General features: G+C 30.4%; 1 protein-coding gene and 1 long non-coding RNA gene across 3 annotated transcripts; both read left to right on the forward strand.

Moving 5' to 3' along the window:
• The first annotated feature begins 1,359 nt into the window (after nucleotides 1-1,359).
• On the forward strand, nucleotides 1,360-4,471 carry LOC116402731. The gene is made up of 2 exons (XR_004215308.1): nucleotides 1,360-1,670; nucleotides 3,781-4,471. It is a non-coding gene; the product is annotated as an uncharacterized LOC116402731 (long non-coding RNA).
• Nucleotides 4,472-14,068: 9,597 nt separating this feature from the next.
• LOC101222978 lies at nucleotides 14,069-19,129 on the forward strand. 2 transcript variants are annotated; one of them, XM_031882714.1, is made up of 4 exons: nucleotides 14,069-14,259; nucleotides 14,818-16,874; nucleotides 17,046-17,433; nucleotides 18,612-19,129. In XM_031882714.1, the coding sequence occupies exons 2-4, from the start codon at nucleotides 14,854-14,856 to the stop codon at nucleotides 18,630-18,632; spliced, it is 2,430 nt and encodes an 809-aa protein (XP_031738574.1). In that variant the 5' UTR covers nucleotides 14,069-14,259; nucleotides 14,818-14,853; the 3' UTR covers nucleotides 18,633-19,129. The 2 variants fall into 2 exon arrangements, with proteins under 2 accessions (XP_031738574.1, XP_031738573.1); XM_031882713.1 differs by lacking the exon at nucleotides 18,612-19,129 and adding an exon at nucleotides 17,992-18,432 and having other exon boundaries at nucleotides 14,072-14,259.
• The last annotated feature ends 1,818 nt before the right edge of the window (nucleotides 19,130-20,947 follow it).

The raw sequence follows: 20,947 nt of genomic DNA on the forward strand, positions 1-20,947 counted from the left end.
TAACTGAGGTATATGACAATTTTTTTCATCAAATGATAGAAATGGTAACAATTTTAGAATAATATTATTTATGAAATCACCTCCTAAATAGATAGTAGTGTTAAAAAATGTTTAAAAAGTAGTTTTAATTTAATTGAAAAAGCCAATGACCTAAAGTTGGGTCAACAATTTACTTTAACTTTATTCATTTAAGGTGGAGAAATTAAAAAAATATATGGAAATTGAGTGTTAAAAAAAGAGAGAAAAGTTCTCACATCATTTAAAACACATTCAGTGGATTGAGAGTTGTTCATGTGACACTCATAAGAAGTTTCAATATTTAAAATTTTCCTATTTTTGTGAATATTTTGAACTTACTTGATTTTGCAAATTTTTTTATAAAATACATTATTATTTTTATGTTTATCCAAGATATAATAACATGAAATCAGCGTTCGCACAGCTAAAGGTGCGTGATTGCTAACCTCATGTTCGTGATCGTGTACCTTTTGTTGTGTGAACAAAGGTAAGTGATCGAACACTTTTAGTTACACAATGATAATTTTGTTTTAGTTAGTCATATGTTTGTTGATACAAGTTCGTTGTTTCAGTTAAATGCATATGATATTTCGTGTTCGTTCCAACCATACTTGTAATTTGTATGAAAACGCTTAAATAATCTTTTAACTTTAAAACTCAAAAAGTAAAAATGATCTATGTTTAAAAATTATTAAGTCGTTTATATTCAATATTATTTTAAGGTTTGCACTTTTTTATGAATATTGTTGAAAAAAATATATATAACACAAAAAAATGTAGGAAAATAAGTGGTCATTATGCTAAAAAGGAATCATATGGATGGAGACTGACAAAAATAAAATTACAAATTGAGGGTTTAACAATCACATATCTTTTGTTAAACAAAGATTGATTTTGTTGTAATCTTATGAGTTGTTTTTGCACTTTGCCATTATTATTTTTTTTTTTTCAAAATTTTTCAATTTCATGAATTGTAATAATAATAATAAGAAATTTGATAAAAATAGTAAAATGAAGAGAATATTTACACTCCATAAAATATAAAATTAGAGTGAAATGAGTTTTTTTTTGTGTGTCTTTTCATTAGTTTCTTTTATGAAACTTAGTTTTTTTTTTTTACAAAAGTTAAATATTTTGTTTTTATATTGCTTTTGAAACAACTCATAATAATTTTCCACCAAAATAACCAAAATAAAATAATAAGAAGAGTTGTGTGTAAAAATATATATATGTATAACAGGGAAATTGTTATGAATAGAAAACATATATATATATATATATATATATATATATATATATATATAAATTAAATGAGCTAAATAAGAAGAGTTGTGTGTAAATAGTTTTAGTATTTTACTATTTTTGAAAATACTGGGAAGTTATTATTATTATTATTATTGGCCGAGTTCCTATCGGGTAGATCCAATCAATTTTAGGGATATTCCCGCGTAATGACTGAACGAGCTCAATTTTCAACCTCGCTTTACGAGAAGCAACTGCAATCCTCTCCAAAACGATCGGCTCAATTCTTTGTTGACGCCCCGGTTCCTATTTCAGATCGAATGTTCAAGTCATTATCAAATCGAATCACCTATCTCTATCTTGTCATTCCTACTGCTATCTCATCGTTGTAAAGGTCATTAACACTTTATGTAAGTCACGATCGCACATCTCCCATTGATTCCTTCATGTTCTTTTGTCCACCGCGCTATACATTTTATATCTGCTCTCCTGTTGAATTGGTACCTTGCACGGTCTAATTGAAGGGCTGATGTTAAGCGATTCTTTTTAGTCAGTCCCACACTCATTTGTTTTTGTTTTGTTTAATTTAATCATCTTTCTGGGTTTGTATTCTGATGTGATTATGGACCTACTTTAAATTCATTTGATTCAGTTATCGTGTTAAAAATTAGCGTTGATCAATTCTCAGATACGAGAATTGGAAATGTTTCTTGTTCTCTCCTGAAGCTGAGCTCCGTGAGGGTGTAAACAAGTTTGTTTCCTTTTCATTTTTTCATTCAACTTATGCTGACTATTTTCTTATTTTACTGCATATAAAATCAGGGGAAATTAAGGGTAAGATAAGATGGGAGCGGTGGAGATGATAATCATAGTACAAAATTATACATAATGGGGGTGGATTCCAAATTATGGGATCATGTGCATTTGAGATTGGATATCATGTGGGGTGCGTAGAAAGTTGAATATACGAATGGATAATGGAAAATGTTAGAAAATTACGTAGTCACAGACTAATAAGATAGATCTGCATTGGACCAGGGGAATGCCCGGCATTTTAGTCAAGTGGTAGCCACTAGAAAAAGAAGGGATGCATTTAAGGGATACGTGGACAAGTTTTGAACCTTCAAGGTCTATTCTATATCGTTATTTACGATAAATCCTGTCTTAAGATTTGCAATATCCTGTTATCAACATTTTTTCTGTGACTCAGATGACAGGCAGAGCTACTCATGCACCATCAACGTACTCATTAGTCATTCATTCCTAATCATAACTGCCTATTGTATTAGTATTTAATACCGTCTCCCTCTTAACTTAATTTTGAGATAATTATCAGATTCTTTGCTTGATCCACCTCAAAAGGGAAGTTGAAGTTTTAAGTGCCATGTTATATAGATTGTTGAAATGAAAAGTCAGTAGTCTGTTAATACATTTCTGCATACTAAACCATAATTTAACAACGGGCTACGCTATAAAATCGGCTCAATATATTTCTATAGGAATTATAGGACATAAGTTTCTTGTGATGGACATTTATTCTAATGTACTAGTAGAAAGGAGAAGATTACTTAGGATAGGACACAGGGTTTGGAGTGACTTCGTCGGAGAGGAAATGTTCAGCAAGTTGGATATTACCTCTGCTGGTCAGCATACCCTCTGCCATTACATCCAGCGTTCTTGTAAAGGGGTATTTGGACTTGACCAGCTTCTATTTTTCTGACATCTCGTACTAGTAACTCATAAAGCCTTCTTGCTTCCTCAGCGGTTTTCCCACCACCAACAGCCCTCGCTACTTTCTCAAAACGGTCTGGTGTGTCCTCGTCAAAGAAGGCCAATGCCTCCTCAAATTTCTTGTTTTCCTTTTTGGTCCAGGATGAGTAAAAGCCATGTGTCGACGTGACAGAGCTTGACGCCATTATTTTCAGTTAGTTTGGCACTGAAAAAGGGGAATGAATGATGGTAGTTGACAAAGAAGGTTGGGGAAAAGTTTGTCTCAATAAGTGGGGAAAGAAGGAAGAAGTTGAGGGATGGTAAGAGCATGATTGTCCTTTGCTCCTTATATACTGGAGGTGGAGTGTTTGTGTAGTGGGATCGATGCAAGTTGACGAATATATATTTAAGGCTAAAAGATATGATTCATTTTGTTGAGCAGACGCTAGAAAGAGTGTGGAGAGGACTGGCTGTAGTGAAATCCTTTAAAAAGTCTCTTTTCTTTTCATTTAAAATATCATCAGCAAGTAGAATTTTCTCGAGAATTTACAGCCTGGTGGAGAATTAGATCCAATTCTTAGCCTATCTCTTGACACATAGATGCGCCCATAACAAAAGTTTCAACCCAGCTTTGAATGTGTAAAACAGGCTAGTGAAACTTACCCTTCCTTTTTATGGTTGGTTTTCTCTTTCTTTTTCTCATTCAGTTGCATGCTATAATATACCATACATATTCCATCTTTAGTAATGATTATTCCTTCTCTCTTGGAAATAGATACTCAACTACTACTAAAATGACTTTATCTACAGTTTCATGGAAATGACAGCTGCTTGGGAGCAAAAGATTCATCTTTCTATGCGCATACACACAGGTTTAAATATGTTTTAGTGCCTAAACATCTATCCTTTTTTCTTTTGTTATTGCGATCTCCAAATTTTTTTAAATTCTGATTTTATTCTTCGAATCAATATTCATATTCATTTCGATAATAATTCAGTTTTAAAATGTTTGTTGGACTTCAGTTTTCTATAGATTTTTTTATTGATTAAGTCCCTGTCTTAAAATTTTACTCTAATTTATTGAAAGTAGGTTCTCACACACCATCAATTATCTATGTATCATAACTTGAAAATATACCTTTTAGATATATAAGAATTATGACTTAGAACTGAAGGCTGTGAGAACTGAAGTTGAAGTTTAATATAAAACTTTAATGTGAGCGGTTAGGCTATCAATTTAGAAGCTGGTATAAGCTATTAAAGTTGCAAATCCATTTTTCTACTTATTTTATACTTTTTACATTTATCGAAAACATAGGATCCAAGTTGTTTGGGACTTGAATCGCATGTATGTGGAGTGGGTTAGAGGTTTGGTGTTCCAACTCTCTAAACCACTCGTTTATACCATAAATAGTATTTTGTAATCTCCAATTAATTAGCTACAATTATCATCATTTCGAAATTATTTTTAGTACAATATTTACTATTTGCTATACTAAAAGAATCATTTTTAGTACAATACTCATTACTTGCTATAATTTTTAGTATTTTACATTTATTTTCTTTTTTCTTTACATTACACCTTTTACTATTTCTTACTTAAACTCAATTAGCATACATCTCAAACACATAGTATTATAATTTAAATTATAACAATCTACCCCTAAACACAAACTATTATTGTGCACAAATTATATCATAACTACTTAAACTCCAACTTTTCATTTTAATTTCAATATATTAATGTCAATCAATAGCTCAAACGGTGACTAATTCTAATAAAAATAAGTGGGAATGTTCTAGAAGTTTGAGAATTAAAATAAAAGCAAATAAAAACTATGAAAAAGATTAAAGACTAAGACACAAAAGGGTTCAAAGTTGTATAACTTCAAGTTTAAAAGTGAAATCTATACTAAACATGTGGCTTTGTTTTTATAGTTTACAGACCAAAGAAGAGTTATATATAAATAAAAGCAAACTATTATATTCATATACCCTCTGATGTTCAAACATAAACTATGCAAACCTAAACTTCACAATTTCAGGCTTTAAAGCAGCACCCAATGTTAGAATATCAAGATCGGAATTAATCAACAGTCTTTGAGAAGATTGATGATTATTTTGAAGACTAAATTGTATAATATACCTCTAAGCTTTGTACTATGTGTCAAAATTTTAGTATTTTTGTATAAAAAATAACCTTAAATTTTCTAGAGTTACATTTCAAAAATACTTTAAAACTAATTAAAAAAACCCTTATTAATATACGGGTAGAAGCATTGTCTTGCTTCTCTCTATTTTTCTTCCCTTTTTCTCCCCACTTCTTCAATATAAAATATAAAAATTTTAAAAAATAAAATCACTTCACTAAGTATATATATGGATTATAATAAAAATAATGGAAAAATTTTACACACTTCAAGAATAACATACAATTTTGATTTTGAGAGATTTGGAACTTTGTGAAGTTATGTGAAAATTTTGATTTTGTAATTTTGTGAACCATGTGAAAATTTGATTTTGGAATTTTGTAAGATTTGGTGGGATTTAACTTAAAATTTTGAAAATTCTTTTAAGAAAATGATACTATCTATATGAAAAAAGAAAAAGATTACCTATGTAATTTAATTTATGTTTTTAAATGGATTGTTTTTTTTATTGTTGTAAAATTTAAATTACAAGAAAATTTCAAATAATTTTTTATTTAGAGTCCTTTTTGTAACAAGATATTAACATAGTATTTTTAAAAGTTTAACCGTATTTTTTGAACTTTTATAATTCATGAGTATTTTTTGTTTATTTTCATTTAAAACTAACAAAGTACTTTTACCTTCTTGAGAGGTTATTTTCAGATAGAAAATACAAATTTAAGATATTTTTTTAATAATTGAACCTATTTTTTTAAAAAATAAATTGGATCCGCATAACCTAAGCAACTTTTAGCTGGTGATTTGTGAAAGTAACCAAAAGGTGGAATTCCACCTCCATATAATTGTTGAAGTAAAACGAAAAAACCCATATAATGAGTGAAAAGAATATGTCTAAATGAATCTGTCCAGTTATGGTTCAATTTTATGCTTCAAAAGCCGAACTTACTGTCAGTCGAAATTATGGACTTGTGAATTTGAGAGCCATACACTATTTAAGTACCATTTGTGAATTGCATGACTCAAATTCATCGCTTGAGTTTATTATTAATTAAAACGATCTTTGAGTTTTGAGCAACACTTCAAAATTTTTCCTCGTTGTCGTTCGAAATTAGCAGTCATGCGTCCCTGTACTTTACGAAGTTGGTCTTGTTGAATTCGTTAGGGAGGTTTTGGGATATTAGTTTTTGCAAGGAGCAGCGCCCAACAATGGAGTTATTTGAGCACTATAGCTAAATTAGATTTTGAGCAGCATGATTGAAAAGGCAAACATCTTAGGCAGCCTAGCTACCAATTGAATTGGATCTGGAGATCTCACCAACTGTTTGTTTTGGTTACTATCATAAGAAGCCTCCATGTGAGGGACTTTGTACTGTTGCTTCTTTCTTTCATTGCTCCGAATTCGAGTCTTATAATAAATCAAACTGTCACCTGATCTATTCTCAACGGTAGATTATGCTGCCGCTGATGATCTATAACATACTTGAAAGTTGAAATTTTTCTTGCAGAAAATCAGAATGGGGGTTTTATGTAATCAGCCATAGAATTTTGGAAAATCATCTATGTACAGCCTCATAGGGAATCTAGATTCCAAAATAGCAATCCCTAAATAAATAAGTAGTTAAGGTTCTTACGCAACTTGGATGAATTTTTTAGTGTTGAAGAAATTGATAAAAAAGAAAGAGACACTCACATGAATGAAATAAACTTTTATTAAGAAAATTTATAAATGATGATGAACGCTTTTGGAGAGAACGCTCCTCTACTCTCGAAACACTTACTCATTTTCATTCAAAGTTTCTCTCTAACTCTTGTAACTTTATTTCTTTCTTACTTTGCCTTGGTTCACGAATGAAGATCATACCTAAGTACGAAATCCTTAGAGCCCAAGCCAAAGCCAAAGATTAATCTCATCATATTTTTAATCTCATCCTTGTAAAGAGAATTTTATTGAATGAAAAATTTCGACCAATTAAATTCAGTTAATTCATTACAATAGAAGCTCAAGTCCGACTATCAAAAAAATTAAGGGTTGACTAGGGATATAACATTTATTCTAAACTAATTAAGGATATAGCAAAAGTTTAAACAAATTGCAAATATGGAAAATCTTAAGTACAACACAAGGTTAAAGACCAAAATGTCCCTACAACAAGGAGAAGATCCATTTCACGCTTCCACCACTTCATTTTCTGATTTCAAAACAAGACTTTGTACTATTTCTTCATCTTCCACTTCTGATGCCTTCACGCTTCCGTCACTTCACGTTTTCCTTCCATCTTCCACTTTCATTTGGTCTTAGATACCTTCGTTTCATTGTCCACGTTGTTTTCGATTTATCCACTTCATCATCTACAGACTTCGTTGCTTTTCGTTTGAAATCGTAAGTTATTTTCGTTCTTCCGGTATCTTTGTTTTCCATTTGGTTGTAATCTTTTTGAAATAGATTTTCTTTCTTTTTTTATTTCTTTGAAATCGATTTCTTCATTTTCTGTTTGGTTATGCTCTGTTTGTTTTTCAATTTGTGTGTTGTTACTTAGGGTTAAGGTCTATAAGTGATATGTTTATATCACTGATAGACTTGAGGGATGTTTAATTTGTTTGCATTGGAATGTTAGTATATGATTTAGTTTAATGTACATTTTTATGTGATGTTGCTTAGGGTCTATCGGTGATATGTTTCTATCACTGATAAACTTGAAGGATGTTTAGTTTGTTTGCATTGGAATGTTAGTGGATACTTTAGTTTAATGTACATTTTTTATATGTTATTGTTTAAGGTCTATTAGTGTCTAGTGATACGTTTCTATCAACTTGAACAATGTTTAACTTCTTTGTGTTGAATTGTTAGTAGATGTTTTAGTTTAATGTGTAGTTTTTATGTGATGTTACTTAGTGTCTATTAGTGATATATTTCATCTTGATACATTTGGAGAATGCTTAACTTATAATTCACGTTTGGATGTTAGTAGAGGCTTTAGTTTAATGTGCATTTTTTATGTGATATTGCGTAGAGTCTATCAATTATATGTTTCTATCACTGATAGATTTGAGATTTGGAAGATGGTTAACTTATTTGCATTGGAATGATAGTAGATGCTTTAGTTCAATGCGTATTTTCTATATGTTGTTGCTTATGATCTATTAGTGATATGTTACTATTACTGATAGACTTGATAGACTTAGATGATGTTTAGTTTGTTTGCACTAGTGTGTGTTAGTAAATGTTTTAGTTTATGTGTATTTATGTATGTGATGTTTCTTAAAAACTATCAATGATATGTTCTATCATTGATAGACTTGAAATATGTTTAGCTTGTTTGCAATGGGATGTTAGTAGACACTTTAGTTTAATGTGCATTTTTTATGTGATGTTGTTTAAAGGTTTTTCAATGATTGGTTTCTATCACTTATGGACTTAAAAGGATGTTTAATTAGCTTGCTTGCAATGTGATGTTAGTAGATACATACTTTAGTTTAATGTAGAATATTTTTTATATGTTGTTGCTTACGGTCTATTAGTGATAGGTTTCTATAACTAATAGAATTGGAAGATCCTTAGATTGTTTCCATTATAATATATATTTATAAACCCTAATTCAATATTATCATTTCAGGTCATTCAAGAAAAAAAAAAAATGAAAACTATGGAAATAGCAGATAATGTTAAAAATGTTAGGACGTCGAAGAGACAACTTAATCGATCAAATAAAATGTTGGAGAATGCAAAAGACTACAATATTGCTAGAGACCGACTCATCTGTCCCTAGTTTTGATTTGCAACTCTCTTATTGAGTAAATGGATATTGTACTATATTAGTTTTGTTGATATTTCATGATAGAAAAGATCAATGATAAACTTCACATTTTATTTAATTTTGTTCTATTGATATAGAAAAGTGTTGGATCACATGTTGAATATTGCAAATTATGCCTCTTTATATTCTTAAATAGTCGTGACTCTTCAATGGATGTCAAAGTTTATTAATGATAAACCATAACGGTAAAAAACTTTACAGTCACATTATCTCTTCATATTTAGTTATGTGCCTTTTGTGTTTCCATTGAGAAATTAGTATTAATGTGTGCATTTTATTGAGAAAAAGTTTTGTTAATATGCATATTGAAGTCTATCATTGATAGAAACTATCAACGATAAAATTCATAGTAAGTTCTATAACTGATATAAACTATCAACTAAAAATTAAACTCCATTATAACATTACCTTATATTACTCCTTTACAATAAGGTAACTACTACTAACAAGAAAACGTACTCTATCTTCAAGAAGAATGATTCTTATCAACAACGTAACGTCACATCATTTTGTAACATTAGTGATAACTTAGGATATTAGTGATGCAATTGGATACAAAGTCTATCAATGATAGACTAATATCACCATGCTCATATTAACTAATCTAACCATAGTCTATCAACGAATCTTGTATTCATCAATATTTTTAGAAAAAAAGCTCAATTTCTTTTAACCTAAAAACGTAAAAGTGATAGAAAAATTCATAATAAGCTCAATTTCTACAAAGTCTCACACTAATGAAGTCCAATACAAGTGGAGTTTATAAACACATTAAAACCAATTGAAATGAACAAAATCAAACATATGGGGATGAAATTAAATCAAATTGTAAAATTTGGACGAAGTCAAAATTTTAGGGAAAAATCACATCTGAAAACAAATATCAAATTGAGATGAAAGAAAATCGTGGAGAAGGAAGAAATGATGGTCAAGATGAAGAGGAGAGAAAACAACGGTGAAGATGGAGAAGGGAGAAAAAGACGGAGAAGATGAATGGAGAAAATCCTCAAGAATATGGAAAAGGAGAAAATTGTGGAGCAGAGAGAAAATCGGGGAGAATGAGAAAATGGTGGAGAAATGGAGTTTACTTTTAAAACAAGGACAATTTTGAAATATTTTAAAAAAGAATACAAAAGTTGCTATATTTGCAAATTGTTTAGAAAATTGCTATATATTTAATATTTTATGTCAAAAAGCTATGCATTATAAAATCTCAACAATTAATTATAAATAGATTGGATCAAGTAATTAAAATACTGGAGCCTAACCCAATTTAAGATAGAGATAACTGTGAACATGGAAAAATAATAGAGTACAATTTGGAAAATAGCAAATTCGAAAAATAATTTGATTTTTAGCAAAATCGTATAAGGCAGATTTTCTTTTTGACAAATTTTCAACAGATTTTACCCTTTGATAGTCTGAAACTCATTTTTTTCTAGTTATAATGTATTTGTGCAGCGTAAAATAATGATATATAACACAGAATTGTGATTACAGTGTATTTGCATATCATTCAATTTTATAATAATATTAAATAAATATTTATGTTTCATATTGATCTAATTTAACCAATATATGCTAGATTCATACCTTTAATTTATAATAGATTATTGGATTTGTACACTTCAAATCAAATGCTTAACAAATTATTTTTAATAATACATATTTATTTCATACTATTTAATTCACACCGTAAAATATTAACTATTATATTTTCGGGATTGACAAGATTTTCTCAATATCCTCTAAATATATGCCTATAATTTATAATAAATTTTTGGACTTTTAATATTTAAATCAAATTAACATTTATTTATTTAATTCATAAAAGATGTTTAATAAAGATTTCTCTAAAAAATTGCTAAAAAAATTTCAACTGTTACCTATTCATTAGATTTCATAATATTTTGAATTTGAATATTATGAAATTTAATCCCTAAAATAATGACAATCACTAATTCAATATTTTTCGTATGATTTATATTTCAAATTATTTTAAAAAAATTATTAGATAACAAATAGTATGCATGATTAATATAAAAAATGGTTACGAGAATTTCAATCATTCTCGAGTCATTATATTTTATCCCTACAATCGTGCTCTTGATGATTGTAAAAAAAATTAATTTATTGTGCCTCTTGTATCGAATAATTATTTTTTCACCTTGTGTTTTTTAATTACGTTAATATTCATATTTATTTTAATTAGACGTTTTATTTTATTTGTGGCGTTTTATTTCCAATCATCCTCGCTATGCATGTCTAAATCAAGAAGTATAATACGCGTTATACCTTTTTATGTAAGATAATACGTGTTTTATAGATACAGAGTATTTGCATAATATAAATAATAAGCCCAAATACCATACAGTAACAAATGTATTTGCAAACTACAATCAATTTTGAAAAATATTAACTAATGATATTTTCGGAATTGGCAAGATTTCTCCAATGTCTCCTAAATATATGCCTATAATTTATAACCATTTTTCGGATTTTTAGTATTTAAATCAAATTAATTAACATTTGTTTATTTAATTCATAAAACTTATGTTTAATAAATATTTTCCCTAAAAAATGGGGGATTTTCAACCATTTATCGATCTAATCTCTCAAATAATTACAATCACAAGTTTGAATTTGAATTGATTATATTTTAAACAATTGATTATATTTTATTATATACAATATTTTCAAATTTGTTATATTTTAAATCATTTATTAAATAATACATAATATATATTTTTAATAATAATTTGAATCCAAAATTTAATATATATTTTTAATAACAATTTGAATTTGAATTTTATAATTTAATTATGTCTCAACGACATTTTTGCAATTATTTGAATCTTCATATTTTAGGTTTTATTAGATAAAAGAAAAGAATGAGATTGAGAGAGAGGCAACCGATCAGAGACAAACACAGTGAGAGAGATAAACTTTTTCTTGCAAACAAGAGAGGAGAAGAGTTCAAATGAATCTTAAATGTATGAAGAACTTGAAAAACTCAACGATTTGAGTGGACGAACTCACTAATCCGTATCTTGCTAAGATATATACACGTTTTGAATTCTATGATATAATTTCATGATTTTATCTTTATTATAATATCAACAATGCTCCCCTTTTAAATTCTTGTGATGAATTGATGTTTTCAAATGGTTTTCAAACTTGCTATAGGGTTTCGAATTAAAGAAGGAAGTAAGCGATCAAAATCCAAGTGAAAAAATGATCATTTGCAGAGGTTTTAAATTTTAAGCTTCCCATTAATGACAATTTTTCTAATCTTTATGTTTTTTGGAAAATTTTTATGTAGTAATACATGTTATTTCAATTATAATGTATTTGAGGTTTAGGTGAACAATTGTATTTTACATATTAGTTAAGGGCATTCGAGGGATTGTTACATTTATTTATTTTTTATTTTAACAATTTAAATTTAATTTTGCTATTTTCCCAAAGTAAAAGTCATAATTTACCATTTTCTTAGTAGCCCTTCATAATTTACTCTAAATTTGTTATATGTTAAGTGTTAACTCTATTTTTGGAATAACTTTGTCCTAACTCCATTATTTGTGGAATTAATGCCTTCTCTTCATAGGTGTTTACATATAAAAGTAATTCTACTTGATTAAATACAAATTTTGTTTACTTTATTAAATACTAATGTTCACACAACATTACCACATAAATTTAATTTGTGGAATTAAACTTGTATTGATATTGATTAGGATGCGATGTGATCCGTTTCGGAGTATTTGATCTTCTGATTCTATCTCACCTGAATGTTTATGCAAAGCGAAATATGTGATATTGAAATGTTTTGAAAAAAAAATTTGTATATTCAAAGGAACTTTAATCTTTGAGGGTGGTCGACTTTAGAAGTTGGAGTTTTCTGGGTTTTGAAAAAATACTTTTTTTTTTCTCCACAAATGAAGAGAACTATAAAGTTCTCTAGTGGGCGTTATGGACTTGAGTTTGGTGAAGAGAACTGTAAAGTTCTCTTGTGGACCTATTGACTTGAGTCTTATCAGCATTTAGGCTAAATTAAGTTTTTTTTTGCTTAATTGAACTTTACCCCAAATAAATAATATTTGGACCAAAATAATTAACTTGATCAAATGTTCATAATGAAAACATGTGACGTCATCAAAAGTAGCACATTTTTTTAACTCGTAAAAGATTTTTTCTCTGATTAATCTTAGGCGAGATTAACCACCGACATATTCCTTAAATATTAAAATTTTCAACTTATTGGAGATTTTCCTTAAATATTAAAATTTTCAACTTATTGATTGTTTTGTGTTTTGTGGGTGCATCTCGGTAGACAATTATATCGAGATTCTACCATTTTTCAAATCTTCTCCAATCTTATTTAATTTGTTTCATCTTCTTAAAAATATAATTCAAACCTTTCCAAATCTTAACCAATTTTCACAACTATTTATTGTAAATTATAATTTTTTCTTTTCCTAATTCTTCTCTTTTTCAACCCAAAACCTTCTTTCACATTAGTCAGTTACAGCAAAAGTTGCCACTCCCTTTCTTTCTTGCTTCTGCTTGGTTGATTCTTCCATGCACCTCTCATTTCTCCTACTTCTTTTTCTCTTTTTCAAATTCTTTCCATCCCCATTCGAAGTTACGATAAGATAATTGAATTGATTAAAGAGAGGGACTGAATTAGGAAAAGGAAAAATGGCATTTTAAAGTAATAGTTGAAGAAATTGGTAAAATAGCAAAAATTAGTTAAGATTTGGAAAGGTTTTGAATACTTTTTTTGAAAAGATAAAAAAAATTAAATAGGATTTGTAAAAGTTGTAGAACCTCAATCTAATTGTGTATTGAGATGCACCTCAAAAAGCCAAAACATTCAATAACTTGAAAATTTTTAATATTTTGTATCGATCTCATCCTTAATTGATTGAGAGTTTGTCCGAGATTGACAAAGAAAAATAATTTTACGAGCCTAAATGGAATGTACTATTCTTGAAAACCCAATTTAATTGTGTCAACTTCCCATAATTAAAAGGGCTGTTGTAAGTTTAAGAATTAAATAAATTACAGAGAAATTAGTCGTTAAACGCAACAAAACTGTTTTTCTAAATATTTTTCTAAATGTCTATTGCTTCTTAGCTTAAAGAAACAAGAAACATAAAACAAACAAAGAAGATTACAAAGGAAGAAAGAGAGAGAGGGGAGAGTTGAGAAATTGGTGGAGGTCGATGAAAGACTCTTGAGCTCGTTGGAGTAGCGCCGCCGTGAATAACGACGCCGGAAGTAGTTGGAGCTAACGAACTTTTAGGCAACAATTCAATTTGGTAATTTTTTTTTTCTTTTTGTGAAAAACTTCGATGATGGTTTCATGGGTTTATGGTTTATGTCCAATAATTTTTATAGTTTCTTTCCATAGGTCAAGAAATTTGTTATGAATTTTGATGTATTTCATAATTTCAGTTGCCTCATATAAAAGACAAGATGAAATTGATCAAAACCTAAATTTTGGTACCAAGGGAAAGTAAGGGCAGAATACAAAAAAAAAAAAAAAAAAAGAGAGAGAAAGTAAGAAAAAGGAACGATTGGGAATAAGTGATGTTGAAGATTTCAATAAACTTATGCATATTCAATAAATTGTATTTCTTTTTAAGCTCAACTTGGAGAATTGGACCGACTTCTTGGTGGGTCAAAAATTTATTTGAGTAATGAACAAGTTGGATGAAGAAAATTTAGTATCTATAAAAAGAAAAAATTTATCTTAACAAATCTACTTCTTTGGGATAATCTAAAGTTATGATATTTCTCTCTAATAATAATTAATATTGATATTCCTACATTGTGAAGAAAACAAAAAGTATATTGATATTCATATTTGTTGACAGCAACTAAGGTAAAATGGACAGTTAAGTAGAGATGAAATGGAAGAAATTGGTAATTTTAAGAAGCTGCACAATCACCCATTGATCCTTTACCAATACGGAAACCATAAAAATGGTGACGAGGTTTATTGTTCCAAGTGTCGTAAACCATGGCTTCCACCAGCGTTCAGTTGCTCTGACTCCGGCTGCAACTTCCATATCCATTTATCTTGCGTCGATCTTCTTCCCCAAATTCACACCCCTTTTCATTCCCATCACAAACTCCCTCTATCTCTCGTCCTCACCAACACATTCTGCAAGTGCTGTGGCCAAAAGCCGACCGGAAAATCCTACTCCTGCCCTCAATGTGATTTCGTTATTGACCTACAATGCCTCATCGCCGACACCAAAGCCACCGGCTTAACCAAAATTCCCGGGGGTGACCAATTTCACCATTTTACTCATCCCCATCCGTTAACCTTTCTACAGCAACATTGGGGGAAAAACAGAATCATTGTTTGCTCTGTGTGCCAGTTGCGTATCAAATCAGGTTCCGATTCTATTTCTTGTTACTTTTGCTCTCAATGTGATTCCCACTTTCATCAACAATGTGCTGAATTTCCTCGTGAGATTATAAATTTTCGTTATCATCAACATCCATTATTTCTTTTTGCTCGATCATTTGAGAGTAACATACTTTGTAATAACTGTAGAAACAGTTGCTTCAATTTTTTCTACAGTTGTCCACCCTGTAAATTCAATCTTCATGTATCGTGTTTATCCTCATTCCACCACCAACATGACTTCATTAGATTGCACAAGGTATTTCCTTATAAATGTCAAATTTGTGGCCAGAATTCTGAGCCTGCAGTTCCTTGGTTCTGTAGCATTTGCCATCTTTTCGCGCATAAAAGTTGCGCCGAGCAACCAACCATTCTCCATACATTTGATCATCGTCATCCTTTAAGTCTAACGTTCTCTTGTCATCGTGATATTTGCAAAATCTGCAATGGAAAGATAAACATGTCGTTTGCTAGATATGCTTGTCGGATTTGCAGTTATGATGCACATTTGAATTGTGCTAAGAGTCGAGAAAAAGAAGAGATGAAGGAGGAAATAATGCTGACAGAAGAAGAAGTTGGTGTTGGCATGAACAAAATTTTGCATTTTAGCCATAAGCATGAGTTGATTCTTCGGCCGGGGGAGGATAATAGGATCTGTAATGGGTGTATGCAATTTATAGTGACTGAATATTATGGTTGTTCAAAGTGCAGGTTCTATTTGCACGAAGAATGTGCAAGATTCACGAGTCAATACAAAAAATTACTTTTTCATTCGCATAAGCTGAATATGGTTTATATCCCAGATTTTATTTTCTCATGTAGTGTTTGTCTTCAATACTGTCAAGGCTTCGCCTATAACTGTAAAGAATGTAGCTTTGCAATTGACATTCGCTGTGCTGCAATTACATTCCCATTTACACATTCAAGTCACAAACATCATCCCCTGTTTCATTACAGAGATAAAGGAAAACATAAATGTGGAGGTTGTGGAGAAGGGTTGAAGAACAAATTTGTATTTGGATGTGATGATTGCAACTTCTATTTAGATGCAAAATGTGCAAATCTGCCACTTGCAGTAAGAAATAGATTTGATGAACATCCTCTAAGCCTCACATTTGTGAATAAAGACGAGGAAGGTGATGATGAACATTATTGTGATATCTGTGAAGAAAAAAGAGAAAGAAATGAGTGGTACTACTGTTGTAAGATGTGCTATTTTGCAGCACATATGAAGTGTGCTCTTGGAGATTATCCATTTCTGAAGTCAGCAAAGTTTGAAGGTCATAGGCATATGCTCAATTTGGTGAAAGAAGGTAAGAAAGGGTACTCTGCTTGTGGTAGTTGTGGTCATTCTTGTGAAGGCAATTTGGCTTTTGAATGTGGGAATTGCATTTGTAAGTTTAATGTTCATGCATTTGGGTTGTGCTATCACAAGCTGCTTACACAAGGCTCAATAACTTTCTCCATGCCTTCTCTTCACTCTCGTTCACTTCCCCTCTACTTGGACCCAATTCAAAGGTAAACAAAAGAGCGTATGAAGTGTTTTTGAAAGTGATCTAAAATTAGTTTTGAATGACTAAAAACATGTTTTTGAAGGTTAAGAGATTTGATTGGAACCCATGCTTTTATTTGTTACAAATGATATATATTATATATATATAGTATAACCTTTTCTTGGTTGATACGTAGAAAAAGGAGCAAGATTATTATGTTGTTGGAAGGAGAAGTGAAGCAAGGTGGTTGGAAGGAAAGAGGGTTCAATGGAATCAGAGAGTTCATGGTGAATCATGGACGATGGGCTGATTCCATTGGGATACAATACGAGGAAAATGAGAAGTCATCAGAAGAAAATCATGATGAAGATGATGAAGATACTGACGTGGAGATTCCAAATGTGGCCATGTCATTGGGAAAGTACGGAGGATTTGAAGGGGAGTATTGGGATGATGCAGCCTTCTCTTCAATACAGAGCGTGGAGATTACTCATGAAAAAGCCATAAACTCCATAACAATTAAATATGACCAAAACGGACCGTCTGAAAGGCACGGAGGAAATCGAGGTCGTCACACATCTACGGTCAGTAATGCTTATTTCAAGATTTTCATTTTTTTTTTAATTTAACAAATATATTGCTGAACTAAAAAAAAAAAGTAAATAAGAATTTTTTTGCATGAACTCTTCTTTTTGCATCCCACCTTCGTTACTCACATTAAACTAGAATTAAAATATTATAAAAAAAGAGAAGAATTTTCCACATAGAACGTACGAAAACAAATATTTTTAATGTCTTTAACTTAGTTTTGTGTCAGGTAGATCTCCACTATTAGTTACTTGATTACAATGGCATTTGATGTGGTGGTGAAAGCACTCAACTCACGAAACTAAAAGTTACAAAAATGGAAGAGCTTGTTAAAAGGAAAGTTATTATGAATAAAAAAATGAAAAATATTTTTAAAAAATATAACAAAATTGGAGATTCTATTAATGAAATTTGCTACTTTTGAAAATGCGTCAAATGCAATGCTTTACTAGCTTGCTAGAAGTATAAATATAAACGAGGTAAAATATGAGCTATTTTAAAATCCACCAGTAAGGTTATATATTAATGTTATAACAAGTGAAGAAAAATGACAGGTGGATCTTGAATATCCAGATGAATACCTAATTTCAATAGTTGGATACATGGGTTACTATGGACAACACTATGTGATTCGATCCTTGAGTTTAGAAAGCAATAAACAGATTTATGGGCCATTTGGTAGAGAAGAAGGAACAAGATTTGTGTTTCCTACAAGTGGTGCTAAGATTGTTAGTTTTCACGGTACATCTGGTCTTTACCTCAATTCTATTGGAATCAATGTTCTCCCCCTTCAAAACAACCTCAAAACCACTCCTCTTTAATCATTATGTTATGTATTATACCTTTTCTTATTGAATTGAAATTTTAGTTATACATTTTAATATTGCTTGTACTTATAAAATATAGTGTTTGAAATAAGATGTTTCAACTTTGGATTCAACCTATAGTATGAATGGGATCCATGTTAATATTAGAGAAATTGCATTTGATAGCAAGATGTACTTGTATATTTGCAAGCATATATGACTATATTTTTTTAAATTTGCTAGCAATATGATTTAAGAATATTGAAAGAATTTTAAGTTTGAGGGCAATAAAGTAAATTACCCTTAATGACAATTTTGAAAAGATTGCCCTTAATGACCATTTTGAAATTATTTCAATCTTTCTCTAGGTAGCCAAACACCACATGTAGAGAGATTTTTAGAGCGAAGTTCATGGTTACTTTCTCGATTACTACAAGCCAGTGGAACCTCCTCTACGATAACAACACAACTTGAACAACAGATGAAAATTGGAAGTCGGTGGCGACAACGACTCGCAAGCTCTAGGGGCGATGCAATTAGGAACATACAAAAGGGAGAGCCAAATAGCTGTTGAGCTTTAATCTATATTTGTGGTAGGACAACGAGACCTCCCACAACGACTAGGATACACAACAACAAGTGGATGAGACCCAAGGCGAACGATGGAAACTAGTTGAAGACATGGAGGATGACGATTGGATGAGTTCACCAAGAAGAAATGTTCTCTTTTGAGTAACAATAAGTTTGATTGAAATGTGTTTATGAAAATGCTCCACAAAGATTTGATATCTTGGAATGTGATGCTTAGTGGGTATGTGAAGAATGGGAACCTTAGTGCGACTTGATATTTGTTTAATCATATGGCTGAGAAGGATGTTCACTATAAGAACTTCTAGGTCTCTCGACACAGATTTACACCATTGGAGAAACAAAGTCAAAAGATTAAGGCATCTTCTGACGTCGAAGTTGAAGTCGAGAGATATAGGATCTCAACGCATTAAAACGATGTTGGCCATTAGTATGGATCTCTTGATGTTGGGTTGTGTAGGCGTCGGAAGATAGAAACTGTCACACCCAAATCCGCAATACGACCAAAATGCCGAAGTAAAGCGGAAAAGGATGCGATTAGCTTAAACTTTGAAATTTTCTTACTGCAAATTTTATTCTCCTTCTTTTAAACTAACAACAAAACTCAAAATGCAACGATGATTAGCTTAAACGCCAAGTATAATAAATACATAAAAAAACATATACTTTATTAATAACAAACATTTAATACATAATTACAACACTTTGACCAAATAACTAAAGCCAACTTCTTATCACCATGTAGTCCCGTACACCCACTTTATGTGTACATAAAAGTTAGTATCATCTCAAAGAAACAACTAATGGTTTGAAAACCATTTTATAGTATTGAAATCATAATTATCAAATCAAGCTTTAACATTATAAATCATACTTGAAACATATAAACTTTCATAGAAATCTCTTTTGAAACATTTTCATTTGAATTCTTCCTTCAAATTAGTAAAGAGAAATCATAATAAAGTTTTTAACATAGATTCATTTAAGACAAAACACTCATAAAACTTTGAAAGAAAAAGCACCCACCACACTTTACAGAAAATCCTCCCCCTCCTTCTTTTCTTGTGGAGCCCTCTTGCAGAACAAACTGCCGTGCTAAACACTTGGTTTTTCCTCTTCTCGCTAAAGCAAAACAATAGCATTTTTGCTTTTTTTTTTAATTAAAAAACTCTTGTGCTGACTTAATGACCAAGTCCTCTATTTATAGAGGCTTTAAACTATCATAGTCTTGCCTAAACTCTTCTCAATTCACTAACTCCTGCTTAGAACTTTACACGTATAAATTTAATATTCAACCCAACTATGCTTAACAACTTAATATTACACGTTAACCTCTGTCAAATCAGAAATCTTCGTCAAACCTTTCTTCTCCTCTAACTCTATACTGTGAATAACTTTAACCAGTTAACACTTCTCGCAAATAACCTTATCGTGTGGTTATATTTTTTACTACAAGAAACCTTCCTTGCGAACTAACCAACTTTTACTCGCTTAGAACTCTTATCGCGAACTTAAACTTCAAGGCTTCCTCGCAGATTTCTTCACCGTGAAACACTTGGTTCTTATCGTGATGACTACCTAAACACCTTGTGTAACACTTAGTCAAAACTTCACTTCTTAACTTGCGCGAGGACTTTTTTTCTTCTTATCGCATTTCTTTTGCGAACTACTCACTTAATCACAAAAACTTATACTTACCATAAAAGATTTTATCATTTAATCCTTTCCGCGTATTTTTTCAAACGTCAATTTCTTAATACATTCAAATTATTTATCAACTTCAAATTCAATAAAAAAAAATCATTATAGCCTCACAAATATCAATACATTCAAATTGTTTATCAACCTCAAATTCAATAATATTAAATAATACTCAATGTCAATCTTAAATCCTAAAATTAATTCAAATTTAATACTAAAATCTAAAAAGCAATTCAAAATTTGAGATTAAATTCGAATACATATATTATATAAATACATAATATCAATACATACATTACATACATACATTTTTCTAATACATATCATATATTTAAATTCAAGGGAAATTGCATAGAATAGCATTTTGAGAATATGATATAGCAATTATAGCACATTGTTTTAGAATTTTGCAAAT

The sequence above is a fragment of the Cucumis sativus genome, chromosome 3 (assembly GCF_000004075.3).
Source record: "Cucumis sativus cultivar 9930 chromosome 3, Cucumber_9930_V3, whole genome shotgun sequence".
NCBI classification, from domain to species: Eukaryota; Viridiplantae; Streptophyta; class Magnoliopsida; order Cucurbitales; family Cucurbitaceae; genus Cucumis; species Cucumis sativus.